The sequence below is a fragment of the Pollachius pollachius genome (genome assembly GCF_949987615.1).
Source record: "Pollachius pollachius genome assembly, chromosome: 18".
In the NCBI taxonomy this organism is placed as follows: domain Eukaryota; kingdom Metazoa; phylum Chordata; class Actinopteri; order Gadiformes; family Gadidae; genus Pollachius; species Pollachius pollachius.
In genome coordinates, this window is record NC_136951.1 from 8,320,940 (window position 1) to 8,340,470 (window position 19,531).

Sequence of the window (19,531 nt, forward strand, 5' to 3'; positions counted from 1 at the left end):
TCGATTCCTCCCACAGCGAATCCGACCGTCCACAAACATCTGGGAAGGCTCCTCCATTTATTTATTTTCTTGGCTCCATTTGGACTCGTCTCTTCCTCTTATACAATCAGTGGCCTCTCTGAACCTCCGACCAACACGGAACGTCTTCTGCAAACACGCTATTGAACTCTCGCTCGCTCGCTTTTATTTATATATATTTTTTTACTTTTGTGTTTTTACGTTGATCAAACCCAGCGATGCGCCGTGCAGGGGTGTGATCAGACCGACAGACGAGGGCCGAGACGGCCAGACTGCATGTTCACGCCGATCAGCAACCAACGCGCGCCTCTTTACGGGTATAAAAGGCGCGACGCGTGTGTGAACAGTCAAGATGTCTGTATTATAACAAAGACACAGGGACAGGTGGATACACACACACAGACACACGCACAGACACACGCACAGAGACACAGGCGCGCGCGCACACACACGTGCCCGCGCGCACACACACACACACACACACACACACACACACAGCGACTGGACAAGCATTTCAGATGTCAGTCATCTATTGAAGAGAGAGAGGGTAATAGCCTGGTGTTGGATCTGGTGTGTTTGACTGTGTGTGTTTGCACGCGTGTGTGTGTTTGTGTTGGCTGCTCTCTCGTCTTTAATGCTTCATCAAGAGCAGCTGAGCTTGAGCGTGCCTTTGTCTGGCTCACACAATAGGTGGGTTCGAAAGGTCACTCACACTGTGGCACACACACACTCACACACACACACACACAGCCAGCCGACAAAACAGTCGAGCTTGACCCGTGACATCGGGGGTCATAAAATATAACAAGCATTATTATCTATCCGTCCATATTATCGCGGCAATAATAAAGTAGTCTGTAATAAAACCTCAGACTACATTTGAAACTCTGCTTTGCAAAGTGTGTGTAATCTATATGTGTGTATGTATACATATTTCTTCCTAATCTATTCTTTCCATACCAACTTCTTCTGCAGTCTGCATTATTAAAGTCCTATTTGTTAGACCAATATAAGTTCAGTCAGTAGAGTTGTGTGTGGGTATCATACGTGCTCTGAATACACACACACACACACACACACACACACAGACAGTGTCCGCTTGACATAGATGGATGTGGAAGGACGTCTGGACGGGGGGACGGCTGCCCCCCCCTTGGGGAGCCCCCAGTCATATGTCACCCCCCCCCCCCCCCCCCCCCCCCCTGCACCACACACACAGGCCAAGGACATCCTACATCACATGCATGTTCATTCAGCGGCCCACCAGCACTGTAAGAGTGTGTGTGCGTGTGTCAAGAGTGTGATGGCTTGAATTGTTGTGCCACGGTGTGCATAGGTAGAAGTGAATGGAAGGCTGGATGTCAAGGGCTCGACTGTCGCTAGATAACCAAGCAGGCTGGTTTATAACAAGCACACCGACTCAACACGCGGACATCGGCTGTGTGTGCATCCTGTACACGGGTACATTATGCGTAGATTGAATCAATACGAGTAGAGTAGAAAAATAAAACACACCTGACACAGCCTTGATTCATCTCTTTGCTGTTAGTTTATTTTTTCCACTTTAATTGTTTAGAAAAAAAACAACAAAACAAAACCCCCGAACAAGACCTCTCAAGATGGCCGCCGCGTGGCGCCCTAGCTGCAGCTGTCTGGAGCGGCCTCATCTCTCGCTGTTCCTTTTTAGTTTCAATCTCCATGAGAATATGAAAATGAAGGTGCGTCGCATTCAGTCGTCACGTGACCCCTCGGGGGGGGTGGAAGGTCAAAGGGCGTGGGGGAGGGGTCGCTCCAGTGCTACAGATGCCTCACCCATGTCCAATGAGAGCAAGACACTCTTTGCATAATGAAATTGACTTGGTAGGCGTTTGTGTGGCACATACTGAAAACATGGTAATGACCACGCTTCTGACCCACGTCTCAGCAAGCTAGGTATCACACGTTTCATAGTGAGCAATTTTTCAAATCCTACCAGAAAGGGAAACTTTTATATATATATATATATATATACACACATATATATATATACATATATAGATATATATATACACACACACATATATATATATACATATATAGATATATATATACACACACACACATATATATATATATATATATATATATATATATATATATATATATATATATATATATATATATATATATATATATACATATATACATATATACATATACATATATATATATATAGTTTGAGATATATATAGTGGAAATACAAACGTTGGTTAATTAAATAGTAGCCTTCAAATCAAATGAAATTAAAAAGCCCAAACGAATTTGAAGTATGAAATAAAATCATCCTGTTGGCAAATGTAAATTGACAGATCAGAGGCGGCGCCTTCTAAAAAAACGCTCAAAAACACCACGATGCCATAGGCGACCTGGGTCTTATCTCACCGGGCGTGGATTCTTGATGCAAGACAAACAAAATGGACAACAAACTAACTTAAAACTGCCCACAGAAACTCAATGGTTAACAGAGTCTTTGAATGTAGTGAGTGTATTGAGTGTATGTGTGTGTGACTTCACCCTTAGCAATTCAATATGAAGCATTTCCTGTATGTAAATTCCAAAAAACACACGCAGGAAGGCCAACATCTACGCCATACAACCGAAACGACCATTTAGCTAGAACAATTCTGCGGAGCCCTATACCTCTTCTGATTTTAAATATTTTACACCGTAGTAAATATATCGTAATCTAGCGGATACATCATGTCCATTTACAAATGATTAGCAGTCGCACTAGCGTGTTGTTAATATAGCACGCGCACGTTAGCCAGTCCGTTAGAATGACGGAGTATGCAGGACCGCAATAATACGCAGTCACACTTCGCTCGATTTTTTTCAAGATTAGTAACGTTTCATTCGTTTTCTTTTTCACTCTCCTCTTCCTGTCCGCAGTGGGTGGCTGGATATGAGTTTACGCCTTAATTCTAACAGAACAATCAAGAGCAGCCTTCACTTGGCCGGGCTGTGCATGCTCGGTGCAGCAACAAGAATGCGCTTACAAAAATGGGGATGGTAGACAAGGCCACTAAGAGTCCGCCGCCTCACCCACTTGGTTCCTCTCCCAGCCGTGGCGGTGCAGTCGCTTGTGTTTCATCAATGCTCATTCACAACCACAGGTTCAATTTATCTTTCCTTATTTTTTTTTTTAAACCTTTAAAGCAGATCTCCTTTAAAACAGTGCAAAACAAACAAAAACTTGTGCAATACGGCCTACTACTAGAATATATAGTTGCGTCATCGTTGTAACTTCAAAATAATAATAATACATTAATATTAAACGCATGATAAAAAATATATACATAAAAACGATAGCGAGACAGAATACAGAAAGCACCTCCCGGTCCCAACGGACGACAACAACAACAATAATCATAAAAACAATAAAAACAAATTTCCTCAGAGTAAATGTCCTGTTCCTCTTCAGCTCTTTCTTATGATCAACCCCCCCCCGCCCCATTCAGTCCCACATCGCAGCCTTCTCTCTCAGGTCCTTATGTTGGGGAGCCCCAGTGTGGCTCTGGGGTCTGGCTCTGGGGTCTGGCCCTGGGGTCTGGCCCTGGGGTCTGGCCCTGGGGTCTGGCCCTGGGGTCTGGCCCTGGGGTCTGGCTCTGGGGTCTGGCCCTGGGGTCTGGCCCTGGGGGCAGGGAGGGGGGAGGGGCTACGTGTGCATGTTTCTGTGGGGGGGGGGAGGGTCAGGAGTGTGTCGTCCCACATGGGTTCAAGCGGGCCATCTGCCACCCTGGCCCAAGCCGTCCTGATCCGCGGGCCGGCTGTCTCATCCCTGCAGGAAGAAGGGCTTCCCTGCAGAGGTGGGGGGGACAAAGGCAGGAGGGAGGCATGGGGGTGGAAGTAGGGGTTTTTGGGGCTGGGGGGGGCTGGCTGCCGGCGTGGCCCCATGACCCTGCTCCCTGGCTCCAGAGGGAGGCAGACAGACCCATGTCTACCCTTCCTCCATACATCTCCGCCAGCCAGCCAGCCAGCCAGCCAGCCAGCCAGCCAGCCAGCCAGCCAGCCAGCCTCAGAACCACCCTTGGGGGCTACTGATGAGACAGCACTGGGGTTGGGGTGGGCGCGTGGGCGGCCGCTGGCGGGGGGGACAGAGAGGCAGACAAAGAGCAGGGAGGAGGGCTGCGGCTGGGGTTTTTTTTTTTTTTTTTTTTTTTTACACACAAAGAGAGAAATGAGACATGGAATACCTTAACCCCGTCTCCATCTAGCTCTTCAGGGGAGGGATCCTGATATTCCCCAGCGGACCAGAGGGTCGCCTGCCCTCCCACCACACCGCCTCCTCTCCCCCCTCCACTAACCAGACAAAGAAAAAGAACACTGCTCATTTGCTCTTTTAGCCGTTGGCACGCTCCTTGATTTTGTGACCAAGAAACCCCCTGCTGGTCAGCCCACACAGTCTTCATTTGTGTATTGGGACACACACACACACACACACACACACACACACACACACACACAGACTTTTTGTGGTCTACTCCAGGACATAATTATGTCTGACTGGATGGCGCCTCCTGTTACGGCCATTAGGCTAAAATAATGTGGGCATGAATATGCAAATGTTGCAAAACATAATTAAGCTGATTGGCTGGGACGTGTGACTAAACCAATGGGTGATTAAAAGGTTACGGTTATGTTTGAATAGCTCAAAGGACGGCCGTGTTCGAGGAAAACATTGAGCTGAATATTGGAACAGATCCATTTCCAGGATGGGTTGGGAACAGCACCACCCAAATTAAACACACAACACTGGTATTGAATCAAGTTTAGATTGTATATTTTGTCATGACATACTTTGTTCCAAAGCTAAATCCTCAATGTCAACAAATTTGGATGTTGTGTTCGGCCTTCGTTTATTCTTGAGACCCCATCATTATTTTTAGTGTGGGGGTAAGAAACAAAATAGCGCCATCAAAGACACAAGCATTAAGTGTTGGTGTTAAACCCTGCTTGACTCCATAATGTTCGTTCTATTAATAGCCTTGGCTGTCTATGTTGGCACAGAGACGCACCAGAGAGCCACTGGCAATTTGTTTCAAATGCAAGGAGCTGTTTATGCTGCATCTAGTGGTTGTTTATTCCTTTGAGCGAGTCTAGTCCTCAAGAAAAAGCATCTCGATCTCAAAAAGACACGTCTATGAGTGACGACAATATGACTCACACGTCACATTTCCCATATCTCTACAGTACCTTCTTTCCAAATACAACTTACGAGAAAAGTACGCACCGCACACCTCCACGGCAATTACGTACGCACTATTTCGTCACGAAATGATGCGATTCATTTCCATTGAAATCCACAAATTGGGATATAACCGCATTGCTGGCTTTGCTGCGCCGATCCGGTTGTCTCCGAAATCAGAGCGTGCTCCCCAGGTCGCTGCCGACAGGTGTTCATTAAATGTGACCCGGCCGTGTAGAATCCCATTACCTTTCATGGTTTGTTTCTTTTTCTTCCCCCACCCTCCTTTCCTCTTTTCCCAACAAAGACTAATTAATTTTGTAGTGTGCCACTCCTCTGTGCCAAATTGTTTCATGTGCTCGCCGAAGTGTCGGGGAGACGAACGGATGCAACAGCCTCCACGATGATACGCTGAAAACGTCCCAGCCATGTTGGGGGAATGGTTTTTTGTAACCTTTTATAGGTTTAAGGTCGCAAATTCTATGATATATATATATATATATATTTTTTTTTTTATCACACCATTACAATATGCAGATTTTAATATAAAATGAATATATATTTCCGTAATTACTGGATGACAAAAAGGTTATATAATAGAGACGAAGACCAACGAAATTGTAATAAAGTTACAATAAGCCCGGATAGATTGGAGAACTGGGATAGTGGCTGGATAATGGCAGGACTTACGTCTGATGCCTTGACTGATGTACAGTCTGGGCCCAGTCTAGGTATTGAGTGACTAGTAGTCCAGAGCTCGTAGTCAAGGCCTTGTTTCCAAGGCCTGTTTAGCCTATAGGCCCCAAAGCCAAGACATCATAGGCCGGTAGTCTAGGATTGTAGTCTAGGTCTGGTATCCCAAACCTCAGAGCCAAAGACTGTTACTCTAGGCCTCGTAGCCTAGTGTAGTAGTGGTAATGTGCTAGTAGTGTATATCAAGTTGCAGCATCTCAGGAAAGCGTTGAGCCTGCGTAGGACTGCCCTGACCAGGGGTTAGGAACAGGGGGCCAGGGTATGGCCCAGTGGTTAGGTCCAGGAGTAAGGGCCAGGGTAAGGGCCAGGGTAAGGGCCAGGGTAAGGGCCAAGGTAAGGCCCAGGGTAAGGGCCAGGAGCCAGAGCCAGACAGCATTGACAGCTAGGGTTCTGTCTAGCCTAGGGTTAGACTTCCCCCAGCGACACAGTACGGGACCTCCTCTCCCATACACCCTAAACTCCCTCTCCCAAAACCCCCTGAACTACCAGCAGCAGCAGCAGCACAGCCTCCCAGCAGCTAGGTGGCGGTGGTGAGCTTGTGGATGGTGCGGTTGTAGTACTGGGTGGTGAGGGGCTCCAGGGGGTTCCACTGGTGGGCGTGCAGCTCGATGACCTCCATGAGGAGGGAGCGCGTGAGCTGCGACTCGGCCGGGCACAGCATCTTGTCACGGGCCGCGGCCAGCAGGTCCGTCATCATCTGGGGGAGCTGGTCTTCCAGCAGGCGGCCGGCGCTCTGCAACTAGGGGTCGGGGGGGGGGGGGGGGGGGAGGGGGACAGAGGAAGGGGAGAGGGGGGTTGGTGAGAGGCGATGGCAAGAGAACAACATGGAGGAGGAGGAGAGAGGGAAGATGAGTAGAATTCAGAGGAGTGATGGCGTAGAGGAGAAGAGGAGGAGGCTCAGGGGGGTTTGTGAAGAAGATCCATAATCGGCGGAGAAGATGGAGAAGGTGGAGGAGGAGAGACGAGGGGAAGAATGGATCCCAGAGTGCTGAACAGAGACGGAGGACAGAATGCAGATCCATCGAATAAAAAAATGTATTTATTTTAATGAATACAGAGAAGAGAAAACTAAAAGGTTTCACAGTGTTGTTTATTCAGCCTGCACTAGTAAGATATGGGTGAAAGGTCGTGATTCGTCTGTGTGCGTGTGCTCCCACTGGCCTATGTCTGCCGCCCTGTCACTGTGGATACAGGAGAGGAGCATCCCATGCCCTCCAGCCTGTGTGTGTGTGTCTGTGTGTCTGTGTGTGTGTTTGTGAGTGCTTCACTGTGTGTGTGTGTGTGTTTCTGTTCGCGTTTGTGTGTGTCTATGCTTCTGTGTCGTAGTATGCGAGTGTGCACGAGGAAGCACGCAGAGCAAATATCGAAAAATAAAATAACCAGGCAGTCTGTGAGCTGTTTGGCAAACAGTGCTCAACTCACTCTCTCGCTCGCTCTCTCTGTGTCTCTCCCTCCCTCCCTTCCCTCCCTCCCTCCGCTTCTCCCCACTTTCTCTCTCCTCCCTATGTCTCTCCTTCTTTATTCATATAAAATTCAAATAAGCTTTATTGGCATGGGAAATAAACGTTTGCATTGTCAAAGCAGGTGAAAAATGAAGACAAAAGAGAAATATGAGTCAAGTCAAATACTACAAATAAATATATATATATATATATATCTATATCAAAAAGTACACATACCAAAAAGAATAATATTCAATAACAAATACAGAAAAAATGTCAAATATGGAATATAAAGAGGATATCAAAAAATCTCTCCTTATCTCTCGATACGTCTCTTTCTCGATCTCTCTCCCCCTCCCTCCCCCCTCTGAGTTGACGAGAGAGTGCGTTGCTCTCATTTTGCCATCCTGCTCCCGCGACAGTGCATCCATAATTCCACATCAACATCATCGTGTGTGTGCGTGTGTGTGTGAAAATAGAGCATCCCCGGCACTGCTTTCATAATTCAGACACGGCAGGGAGGCCGGGGAGACGAGGATGCAACACAACACGACACGCTGCATTGCCACGATGACGGACGCCACGCACACACTCAAAGACACACACACACACACACACACACTCAAAAAGACACACACACACACACTCACACAAAGACATGCACACTCACACAAAAACAAACACACCCACACAAAGACATACAAACGCGCACAAAGACACGCACACACACAAACACAAAACACAAAATATTTATTTGCGAGAAGGGTGGGGTTTCATATTCTTATGAAGTCTTATTTTATTACCAGAGAGAAGACTGGTGTGCGTTCTGTGGATTAGTGTGTGATCTGTTATTGGGGACGACTGCCTGGTTGGAATACAACTCTCTGATTAATTCATCCTAGCTCCATACCCTAGTGTATAAGGTGCGTTTGTGATTTTGAGTGGGTGAGAGTGTGTGTATGATAGTGCATGCTTGTCTGCAATGGTGTGTGTGCATGTAGGCAAGCATGTGTGCGTGCATATGTGTATGCCCACATGTGTGCATTCATTTGCTTGCATGGGTGTGTGTTTGTTTGAGTGTGAGTGTGTGCACGTGTGTGCATGTATAGGCCCCATACCTCCATAGAACAGCAGATGACAGCGTCTTCCTTCACGTCTGTGGACTCCAGCAGCTAGGAGACATGACAACAACAAACAGTATGAGACCAGGCATTGCTGACCACCACCACCACCACCACCAACACCGTAGATGACACAACAGACCATTGGGGCCCTGAGAGCTTCATAATGCACATGATGCACCATGCCGCCAACGCATTCAGGAGCCCAATTCACAATACCTTCTATATACACCGTACACAAGGAGACGGAGGGGGAGAGTCAGGCCCCACGTGTGGATGTGTGAAATCTAGTCAACGCAACAGGAACATATGCACAGTGCACGCAACAACAGATTGGTTGTTGGGGGCTGCACGCTTATAACAAGAAGGATGAATGTGAAGATTTTGCTCGCAATTGTGACAATTATTCATTGTGATTGACAGATTATGGCTTTTATTCATATTCTGTGGCGCGTACAGTCCACATTAAGAACAATAGCCGAGTTGATACGGATGCAGTCTGATTCTGATGTTACAGGCAAACAAAATGTATGATGTAATTCGGATAATATAACTGTGATAAAAAAATAAATAAAATGAATTGTGACCTTTCCCGATAAACTTAATGCAGAAGTCCAAGTTGTGATTTATAATAATATGCATTTAATTGAGCAGCCCTATTTGCTTTGATGCGATTTACTGACATCACTTGTATTCTGGCCGCATCCGTATGAGAGAACTGAGGAGTTGGCAAGTTGCTGCTGGAATGTTGACATTGACGTGACAGTTGTATGTATGTGTGTGTGTGTGTGTGTGTGTGTGTGTGTGTGTGTGTGTGTGTGTGTGTGTGTGTGTGTGTGTGTGTGTGTGTGTGTGTGTGTGTGTATATATATATATATACATATATATATATATATATATATACACACATATATATATATATATATACACACACATATATATATATATATATATATACACACACATATATATATATATATATATATACACACACATATATATATATATATATACACACACATATATATATATATATACACACATATATATATATGGGAGTATGTTGGATATTGGCTGAGAATAAAAGCAATTCGGACCCTTGTTAATGTCGCCAAAGGTTAGTTAAAACTCTGGGCTAAGCTCTGGAAGGCTGTGTGTGCATGAGTGTGTGTTACAGAAATAGATGGTTCGGATATGGTGGGTAAAGAAGAAAAGAAAACGGCAATGGAACATTGTCAGATATGGAATAAACGGACCCATTTCTTGGCCAAAACCTCCACAACAAATGCTTTAAGTAAATATATACAGTTTGTATTCATTAACACAGCAAGTCCGATGCATTAAACCAGTTAGGTTTGCCTTTACCAAACTCACTATCCAATTGGTCAGTTATGCTTTTGTAGTACAAAAGACACATCATAGAGAATGTTCTTCGCTGCCCTCTGGTGGTGTTAAATATATGCATGCATCTTTATGGAAACTCACCTCTCGCAGGCAGGTGTATATGGGCAGCACTAGGACCCTGAAGGGCTCCCCAGCACTGCTCCTCATGGTGCCAAACACCTCACAGAGGAAGGTGATGAAGCCCAGCCAACCTTCTACGTCCGCCTGCTGCAACTCCTCCCGACGGGCAAAGTCTTTCTGTGGACGGAGAGCGGGCAGAAGTACAGGGGTGTTAAGAGAACATTGAACCACACCTTAGCGTCATGATCCTCCTAAGGGGTTGTCATTACTGTATTGATCTTTAATCACGACAATATTGATGTTTAATTAAGGGATGGTAAGGGAAGAGCTGGTCTGCAGTGTTGTACACAGAAGTATTGCACGAGATAGTGTTGTAATCACACATACGTTTGAATGGGATACTGAATCCATATTTCATCCTCATGTTTACAGATTATCTGAAGAAATCTCAACTTTGTAGGAGAGAATTTAGTCGTAGATCTTTTTCCTATGCCAACAGTATAAAAAAAGAATACCCGCAAAATGAAAGACGTACAGACTGGCATGGTCAAGATGTATAGAAAGATTTAGAGTAAGAGATGACCACCCGAATGTATGCACTGATCACTTACAACAACACACTCAATGCAACCCACTCAATGTTGGCACTCCTACACTTTATATTTATAACTCTTAATCTTCCTATTCCCAGTTTCCACATCCCTCATCTCTACAGTCATTTACTATGTCATAATTGCCCTCATTCATGCCTATTTAAATAAATAACATTGTTGTATGCAAACTTTGTAATGTTTGCTGCATGTCGTAAAATATCCACTGTTCAGAATGACTGTGTTATATTGTTCATTTGATTAATTAAAAACTGACTATGAAGAAGACTACAGGAAGGGTGAAGGCTGCATGCCAGCACCACCACCATCAGCAGCAGTGTTCCCAGGGTCCACATGATTGAACGCCAAAAGTGGGAGGAGTCAGAGGTAGGAGCCGGTGCATTGTTTCATGAGGCACGTGTGTAGCGGTGGTTAAGCGTTTGCGCTGGCAGGGGCATTGCTCGCCATTATGATCCTCAACACTCCTCTAATGGAATTTACAGTAGGTGGTACATGTGTTAACCCTGCCGCTAAAAGCACTCCACTTTAAATATGTATTCAACTCATTTCCATATTTCCTTTTGCCCGACACAAAAGAGGATCAGCATATGTTAATTTGCTTAAGAAGTAAAGGGCAATATAGTGAGCTGATCAAAGGCAGTACAATTGGAGGGGATTCATATAAAGGTTAATGCCTAATGCACGTTTGGGTGGTTTAATATGGGACATCAAGTATTTATTACCTCCTCTGCGAAGACCGATACGTCTGTGGTGTTCAATAAACCCTTTCATTGCTAAAGCACACCTATAGGCCCGTACACAGGAACCAAAGCATACATGTGTATCCGCTACCGACATGAACGGCGTGACGATATGCACACACCAAGCATGAACCTTTGCGAAACAACTTGACAGCGGGGTGATATCCCACACACACACACACACGCCCACGCGCACACAGACACGACTAAACAACTTCAGAGGCCTCGCACATGCATCCTAAAACACAAGCGTGGTACTTCACGTGTGGACGACACCTCATTAAAACCCACACAGGCGAGACAAGAATGGAGACGAAACAACCCTGTAGAAGCAGAGGCGAGATCGGAGGCACATTGAAGCCGGGGTCAGGGGAAAGTGCATAAGAAAACTTTTTTATATATATATATATATATATATATATGATCCATAAATAAAACAGGAAGCAGGTGAAATAACGATGTTCCAAAAGTAATTAAGCAGGCGGCAACTGCACCCTGTTGTCTGAAGCATAATAAATGAAATCGGACAGGCGGTAATTGCTTACATATGGCGAAAAAGCAGAGCGCGGATGGGCGTCAGTCTGCATCTTCCCCAGAGCCCTACAGTCCCTTATGACATGCAGACTCTTTTAAAAGATATTAAGCCAAAATGTCACAGGCCGGCAGGGGGTCTGAACTGGGCGAGAATACGGGGGAAGGGGGGGGGAGACAGAGGAAGACAAACACCAACTACCCAGGAAGGAAGGAATCAAGGGAGGAAGGGAGGTGGATAAAACGAAGGAAACAAAGGAGGCACAACGATAGAGGCAGATTAAGGGAAGGGTTCGTCCCCTCTTGTGTTCGCTCTGATTGAAAACAAAAGAAATAATGTAAGGCTGTCTCTGCCAACGAGACCGAGCAGGAGAGAGGGGAGAAAGGAAGCAAGAAGGTGGGTGTGGTGAAACAGCAGGGGGGGTAAACATTTAGCCATTGTGTGTATCTACCGGCAGTCAGGGGATGCTGTGTGTTATGTGTTGCATACATCTGCGATTTCCCCCCGGTTTCCACACGTTTGAGCCTTTTTCTGTAGTGTGAATGTCTGGTCGATCCGCAGAGAGAAGCCCGGTGGGGGTGGGGGGGGAGAAGAGAAGCCTGGGACGGAAACCCACCAGGCGACGGCCCGGGCATTTCTGGGTGAGGGGAGGTGGCAGGAGGGGAGGTGACGCGAAGGGAGGAGGGGGAGGAGGGGAGGGTGGGAACATGCAGCTCAGAGGGAGGGGGAGCTGACGGGGAAGGAGGAAGACGAAAAACAATACATGGCTGGGGGTTGTTTTAATTACCGCTGGGAGTCTGGAACTGTTTGTCTGAATACAAATGGGGGGGCGGAGGTGAGCGGAGGTGGACGCTGGAGGTGGTGGGGTGGAGGTGTGGGCAGGGCTGTTTGTTTAAGAACCAGGATGAATCCATGCAGACAACGTCCCTTTCCTCGGGGGGGGGGGGGGGGGGGGGGGGGACGGGGACGGTGATTGGATGGCCTTGCCATTGACATTTCCCGGGCGTCACACACACAGCGGGTGTCCATCTGCTAGGGCCGCTGCTCGCTCGCCAGCACCCGACGGCAATAACACAAACTACAAAGACGACTTTGTCAAGTTTTTCCGCGGCACACACTCATTGAGCCGCCGCCTTTGGAAGTGGAAATTCACACCACTCTGGCGACGACCGCACAATATGAATCTATGGTCAAAAAGTGGCAAAAAGCGGCTGCTTTTGAACTAGAGAGAACAATGTTTGCTTGAGACTTTAGTGACGCAACGTGCACGGGACTTCCCCTGAGGGCAGTGCTGAAGACACGGCCTTTGTCATCCTTTGTCACTGCCCCGAACCAAGAACGTTCTAGTGGTTTGAGGATTTGCTAGAACCTCATGGGGGTTCTTACAGAGGTTCTAGGAAAATACAAAGTTATTTTATTTCACGTATTAACGTTTGTAGGTTCTTCGAATCAATAAAATAAGATGTGCTTTATCCGACCACGGATGGGAAATTTTCGTTTGGCAACGAATCTCGCTAAACTACCAAAATGAACAGGAAGGACGAACTGCATTGACACAGACAAGGCCAATCAATATGCCCCAACCTCCCCCGTCCTCCCCCGTCCTCCTCCCCCGTCCTCACCTGCAGCATGTTGAGCAGCAGCGACCTGAACTTGGTGCCCTCCACCATGAACAGCGCCATCTTGTCGCAGAGCTTGGCGGCGGTGGCGGCGAAGCTGCGGTCGGCCGTGGCCGTGCCGTAGAGGGTGGCCACCACCTGGGCCAGGGACTCCTCGCAGCGCGCCGAGCCCTGCGCCTCCTCCATGAAGGAGGTCAGCTGCTGCTCCGCGCCGCTGCTGTTGCTCCTCATGCTGTTCAGCAGCTCCGCCAGGCGGTCCATGCGCCGCGAGCCCGCGCCTTTGCCCACCACGCACGCCTCGTCCTGGGGGTAAGAGGACCACGGTGAGAAGGTGAGCGCCCGGGGGGGTTACTGGGTTCGATTCCCCGATGGCTGCGGCTGGACCTGTAGGCTTAATTCAGCGAGACGTCCGAACTCCCTGGCACAGACTTAATAAAATGGGTTTAAAGAGTTCACTGGATTGAGTTACACCTTACTTACTTCTTAGATATCTGCTAAATAAGAAATTAGGAATAGATATTTTTTATGTGTGTGGGGGCCATTCTCCAATATTCATAATTCTGTAGCTTTGAGCATAAAATATAGAAATAAACGATTCATCGGGACTGGCTTTCTGGGTGCGTGATAAGAATGTGATTTTGGTGGTGTCTGCAGAGAGATGTGAACTTGGTGACATAACATGATGCTGAAAAGGCAGATGGTGAAAATAGACAGAGGAGGCCTGCAGGATTTGGCACGCATGTACGCACCCCTCAGAGTAAGGTTCGCTGGAAGGCATTCAGTTATGCCCATGTCTGGACAGTTATGCACTACATGCTTTGTGCTTTTTTCCCCTCACGATCCGTACAACATCTATACTTGGCAGAACTCAATAGAACGACTATTATACGGCTTCTTGTTCACCTGGTTTGAGAACGGAGGGTTACATATAAAAGGTTGAAAGTCGACCTAGACACCCAATGAAAACGATTACATTCCATCACTGTTTCTTCGTGCCAACACACAAATCGGTGGAATTCCGATGAAGTGAAACACTCAACTTTCTACAGTGAAGACGAATGTACACTGCCAGTGTGCGGCGAACTATGCTCAGACGATGCGTCTGAACATAGCGGACACACGTCTCAATGCAAACCTTTAGAAAGGTGCTCTTTATACAGAGGCAAGTGAGGTAAGAAGCTGTCGCGCTACCTTGTCCTTTAGCCTTCGCCTCAGCCGCTCCTTCGACGACTGCAGGAGGGTGACTTTGGGGCAGCCCGAGCGGCCCTCACTCCCCCCGCTCTGTGGCCTCGGTGGTGCCGGCTGGGGGCTGGGGGACTCCTGACTGAACACCCGGTCTCGGCAGGAATTCTGATTGGCCCTGGGCCCGGACGGAGTGGATTCCTGGGGGGCTTTCCCTCCGCCGCCGCCCCAGTCCTTTGGCTCCTGCTGTGGGGTTCTGCAGTGGTCGCCGCCCCTTACATTCTCGACCACAGGCGTCTCGTTGTCTTTGGTGGTTGCAGCGCTGCTGGAGGTGGGGGTGGTGGTCCTGGGCGGGGCTCCCCTGTCCCCCGTGGGGCTGCCCTGTCCGTGGCCCTGGCCCTTCTGGTTGCACTGCCAGCGGCGGTTCTGGCTGTAGCCGTGGTGAGGCGGGCCCCCGTGGCGCTGGCCATGATGGCCCCCTCCTTGGTTCTGACGCAAGGGCCTACCGTTACCATTGTTCCTGCTGTCTCCCGATTGGTCCTGCTGTTGGTGGTGGTCTTGGTTCGGGGAGTGCTGCTGCGGGGGAGGGGGCGCTTGGTTCTGGTTCTGGCCCGTCTTGCCGGGTCCCTGTGGTCGCTGCTGTCTCCTGGAATGAGAGGGGGGTGGAGTTAGCCACATGGCTTGGTGGTTGTGGCGGCGGTGGTGCTGTCTGGCATGCGTGCCCCTCACCTCTTGCAGCGAGGCTAGCCCGGCACACACTGACGAGACCAGCCCTCTGTGCCACAGTGTGTGTGTGTGTGTGTGTGTGTGTGTGTGTGTGTGTGTGTGTGTGTGTGTGTGTGTGTGTGTGTGTGTGTGTGTGTGTGTGTGTGTGTGTGTGTGTGTGTGTGTGTGTGTGTGTGTGTGTGCGTGTCACGCTGGCGCGCGGTTATCCATCTGTTATGGATACGCTAAAGCTGCCTCTCTGGTCCCTAATGCCTCCGTTTCCCTCCTCCATTTTAGCCTTGTGCAGCTTACCATGGATCCCGTGAAATGTATACATTTTAAACCAGATACCACTTTAGAACAACCAAAAGTAAAAATGAACAATTTAATTTCAATTGAACGTACTGCTTTTGGAACAGAGTCAGAAAACTAAAGTAGCGGTAAAGAAAGTGTTTTTTTTACATTTATGTTGGGTACACAGTGACCTATTTTAATCTTTGCTTCTACAATGTTGTGTCCCTAGTCCATCCCCTCTACCCTATCCTTATTTCCATCATGGCAACATAACCGGTCGTGTTTTCGAACCCACCCATTCTGTACCACCGCCGCCTTGCAAGAGTGAACGGCCGCAGTTCAACTCAAACACCATATGAAAAGATCCTCCCTAAAGACATCCTCTCACGCTGCAGAGATGGTAAACCGCACTCAAGCCAACATACATACGGCGCTACAGTATGTCCGTGTCCCTCTGTTGTGCGTTGAGGTTACCTCATCCTCCGCCGCTCTGTCATTTGGCCGTGCTGCTCGTGGGACAACACACCGGCATATGTTCCCTTGGATTAGTCACACTCTAGGGAGGAGGGGGCCCCTGTCCCATCCGCCACCCTATTGCGTATGGTGGGCATTTCGGACTTAGTCTTGTGATTAGAATTCGAGCTTTGTAGGTTGGTTGGTATCGAATGAATGCCTCTCTAGAGGCGCGGGTTCGATTCCGTCCTGCGGCTCCCATGAAACGTGTGATTCACTCTTTTCTTTCTATTCACAAAAAGCTTTATGTGAAGTATAACTATGGATAATGGTCTGGATGTGTGACGTCAGTTCTGACCTATATACACCTACACTCTGGGGTGGGACGGGTTCAGCCTGCTAATTGGTCTGCCGGTGAACACCCGAGGTGAGTGCGAACTCGCGGATCAACGTGTCTGTGCCGAAGACAACTTGTTCTTCCAGCCTGTTCTCCAAATGACTACCATTATAATCTGAGGCTGCAGAACACCCTGGTTTCAAGGAGGCTGGCGACTGTCAATGCATATTAAAACGAGACGTATGCAAGGAGCTGACAAAGAAATGAGACAGAAACCTATATTTCAAGTTAAAAGTGACAGCCTGCCAGCCTTAGGAACAGACGTGTGTTTACATGACATGCACCTTACTGGCTGCATTTGGAAATACCATCAGATAGGTCGAAGTTTCCCAGGTATTCTGGCTGTAAGGAAAGCAAGCTTTCCTGTTCTTATCCACACAGTAGCAATATTTTTACCCAGACTGCTATTGAAGTTGCCATGAAATTACCATGGGGTGCCAATTTCTACACCCAATTGCCTCCGACCGCAGGCGATGGAAACAAACGGGGTCAGTGTATCTCGCCTAATACAGGACGTCCATGGGAGCAACGGGGAGAAGAGACTGGGATGCTGTGTGCTCATAGAGCAAGACGTCCACTTTAATAGTTTATACATGGCGGTATACATTTCCATTCGCTTTAAGCAGAACTCCTACATAAAAGACGGGGACCGCCCAGCGGAGCCAAATGATTCAGAGAGAACATGTGAAGCGATCGCAATGGTGGGAAAAGGGCTAGGGCGTGTGACATAACATGATTGTTGTGTTACACGGTCTCCCACTAAATGTTCTCCCGTTGAACTTCCCTGGGAAGTTATTTTTGGACTTGATTCTGATGTTCTGGCTAAACTCGAGTCCAACTGAGAGCCCACGCAAAATTAGCTATTCTGGTAAATGAGAATAGCTAAAAGATAACGTAGAAATTATGGTCATTGTGTTGTCAGGACTAATTTCAATCACACAGCTTATGTATTCAATATATTACATATATGTCTGATATATATATATATATATATATATATATATATATATATATATATATATATATATATATATATATGTCTGATATATATGTATCTTTTTTTATTAATGATGGTGAAGTCCTGTGAACGAAGAGACTGTTGTCTTCCAAAATAAATCTAGCAGAGCGACAGTTTAAGCACAGCTAGGTTATTCCCAATTTCTCAGAGAAATGCACACTAAATCTGCATTGCCCTCCTCACAGTGAGCCAATTTCCAAGTTCCTCCACATCAGTTCCAGATCTGCCCAGTTCCCTCACTCGACAGTTTAACCAATCAGGAATCGCATGAGCTTCAAAGGGTGCCAAGAACCAATCAAATGCCGCCTCTACCGGGCAGCTATATTGAAGCATGACGGCTATACCAGGATACCCTATTCAATCCCATTTCTTACACTACCTTTCTTAAATAAATCTGCATTTAAACGCTCCAACTAAAAGCATCTGCAGTCTCACAGGTCTATGGAAATCTGCCAAATACATATTTCAATTTACATTTCAATACATTTTAACTGCATTAATGAGGCTATAAGTCCTACTTTCCATATGTAGGAGGTGCAGACATTCAGGCAGAATGTCTTGAGCAGATCTTTGCATACTAGTCAAGCATAAACTTCTCTTACCCATAGTGGCAACAGAGGTTGTGTCTTTTGTATAGTGTGTGTGTGTGTGTGTGTGTGTGTGTGTGTGAGATATGTTTGTTCGCATATACGATTGAAGCCCTCTCCGGCGGGCCTTGAGGAATCTCTAAGGCTCCAATTATATACCTACATATCCACGCCATAGTTGTGCTGCGTGTCATCACCTAAAGCAACGCTCCCTCATACAGGGCTGTGGACCCCCGAGGCGGGCACTGGATGCTAAACGTCTGCTGTTTGTTTCCACTGTTTACATCAGACCAAAACCAGCCCCCCCCAATAGTATTCACGTGTCATGGGAGGGGTGGGCCCCTTTGTTTACCACACGCACACAAACCAAGACGGACATGCGCGTGTGTATTCGCATGCAGGGTACGGGCTGATCAATAAAGCTAGAGATACGACCCCCTTACCAAACCAGACCATCTCTAAATCACAGTGACAATGGGTCTGGTCGTAATCGTGCGATTCTTATCTGTAGCTGGTTGGAGAGAACGAACATACACACACACACACACACACACACACACACACACACACACACACACACACACACACACACACACACACACACACACACACACACACACACACACACACACCTCTCTCTCGCTCTCCAAAAGGCTCTGAAATACAGTCTGAAATAACCTTTCTGCTCCTGCCCAGCAGCACTTAACCTCTGGAGAAGCAGAAGAAATCAGGCCTTTATTTTCTCTCACTTCTCTCTCCCTCTCCTTCGCCCACACACACACACACACACTTTACCATGAGGTCCAGGCCGAGCGAGACTAATTGTAGAACTTATAATGGCAACTTCACTATTTTTTCACCTTTTTTCTTCAGCCACTTTCTTGTGGCACTCTTTGCCTGACCTTGCCCCCTGCGCACACACGCACGCACGCATGCACGCACGCACGCACACGCACACGCACACACACACCAGGCAGACGACTGGACCAATTTCAGCTAGAACTCCCTTGATGGCATAGGACCCGATGACCAGAGATTTGAGAGCGGTAATGCTTGGTCCTTGGTAGCTGACCAATCTTTCAGCGAGCGTTTCATTCACCTCCGCGATCCGGTGAAAATAACCTTTGTGCATCGCAATCCATCTGCAAGGTGACAGGTGAAGCTTTCAGGTGAGGCCTTGATAAAACACGCACAACCATGAACTAAAAGGAAAACTGGTGATGGGGATGCCCAGGGTACAGGTGGCTGTCCGTATAGACACACGCTCTCTCTCTCTCCAGTCACAGTTCCTCTCTCAAAGTGTAGACAAGAGCCAACAAATGCTGCGCCAATAAAACAGAGGAAGTGGGGGGAGACTAAGGAGAAGTAGAG

The 19,531-nt window shown here is 47.4% G+C and overlaps 1 protein-coding gene across 1 annotated transcript in view; it reads right to left on the reverse strand.

Annotated features, from left to right (window-relative positions):
* Positions 1–4,477: 4,477 nt before the first annotated feature.
* ctif (CBP80/20-dependent translation initiation factor) overlaps positions 4,478–19,531 on the reverse strand; it is a 47,871-nt gene continuing 32,817 nt past the window's right edge. Inside the window, exons 10-14 of the mRNA XM_079756083.1 lie at positions 14,716–15,352; positions 13,528–13,827; positions 10,044–10,199; positions 8,556–8,609; positions 4,478–6,734 (exon numbers count right to left, since the gene is read on the reverse strand). Coding sequence (XP_079612209.1) covers positions 6,513–6,734; positions 8,556–8,609; positions 10,044–10,199; positions 13,528–13,827; positions 14,716–15,352 — 1,369 coding nt within the window. The 3' untranslated portion in view covers positions 4,478–6,512. The remainder of the gene's footprint in view (positions 6,735–8,555; positions 8,610–10,043; positions 10,200–13,527; positions 13,828–14,715; positions 15,353–19,531) is intronic.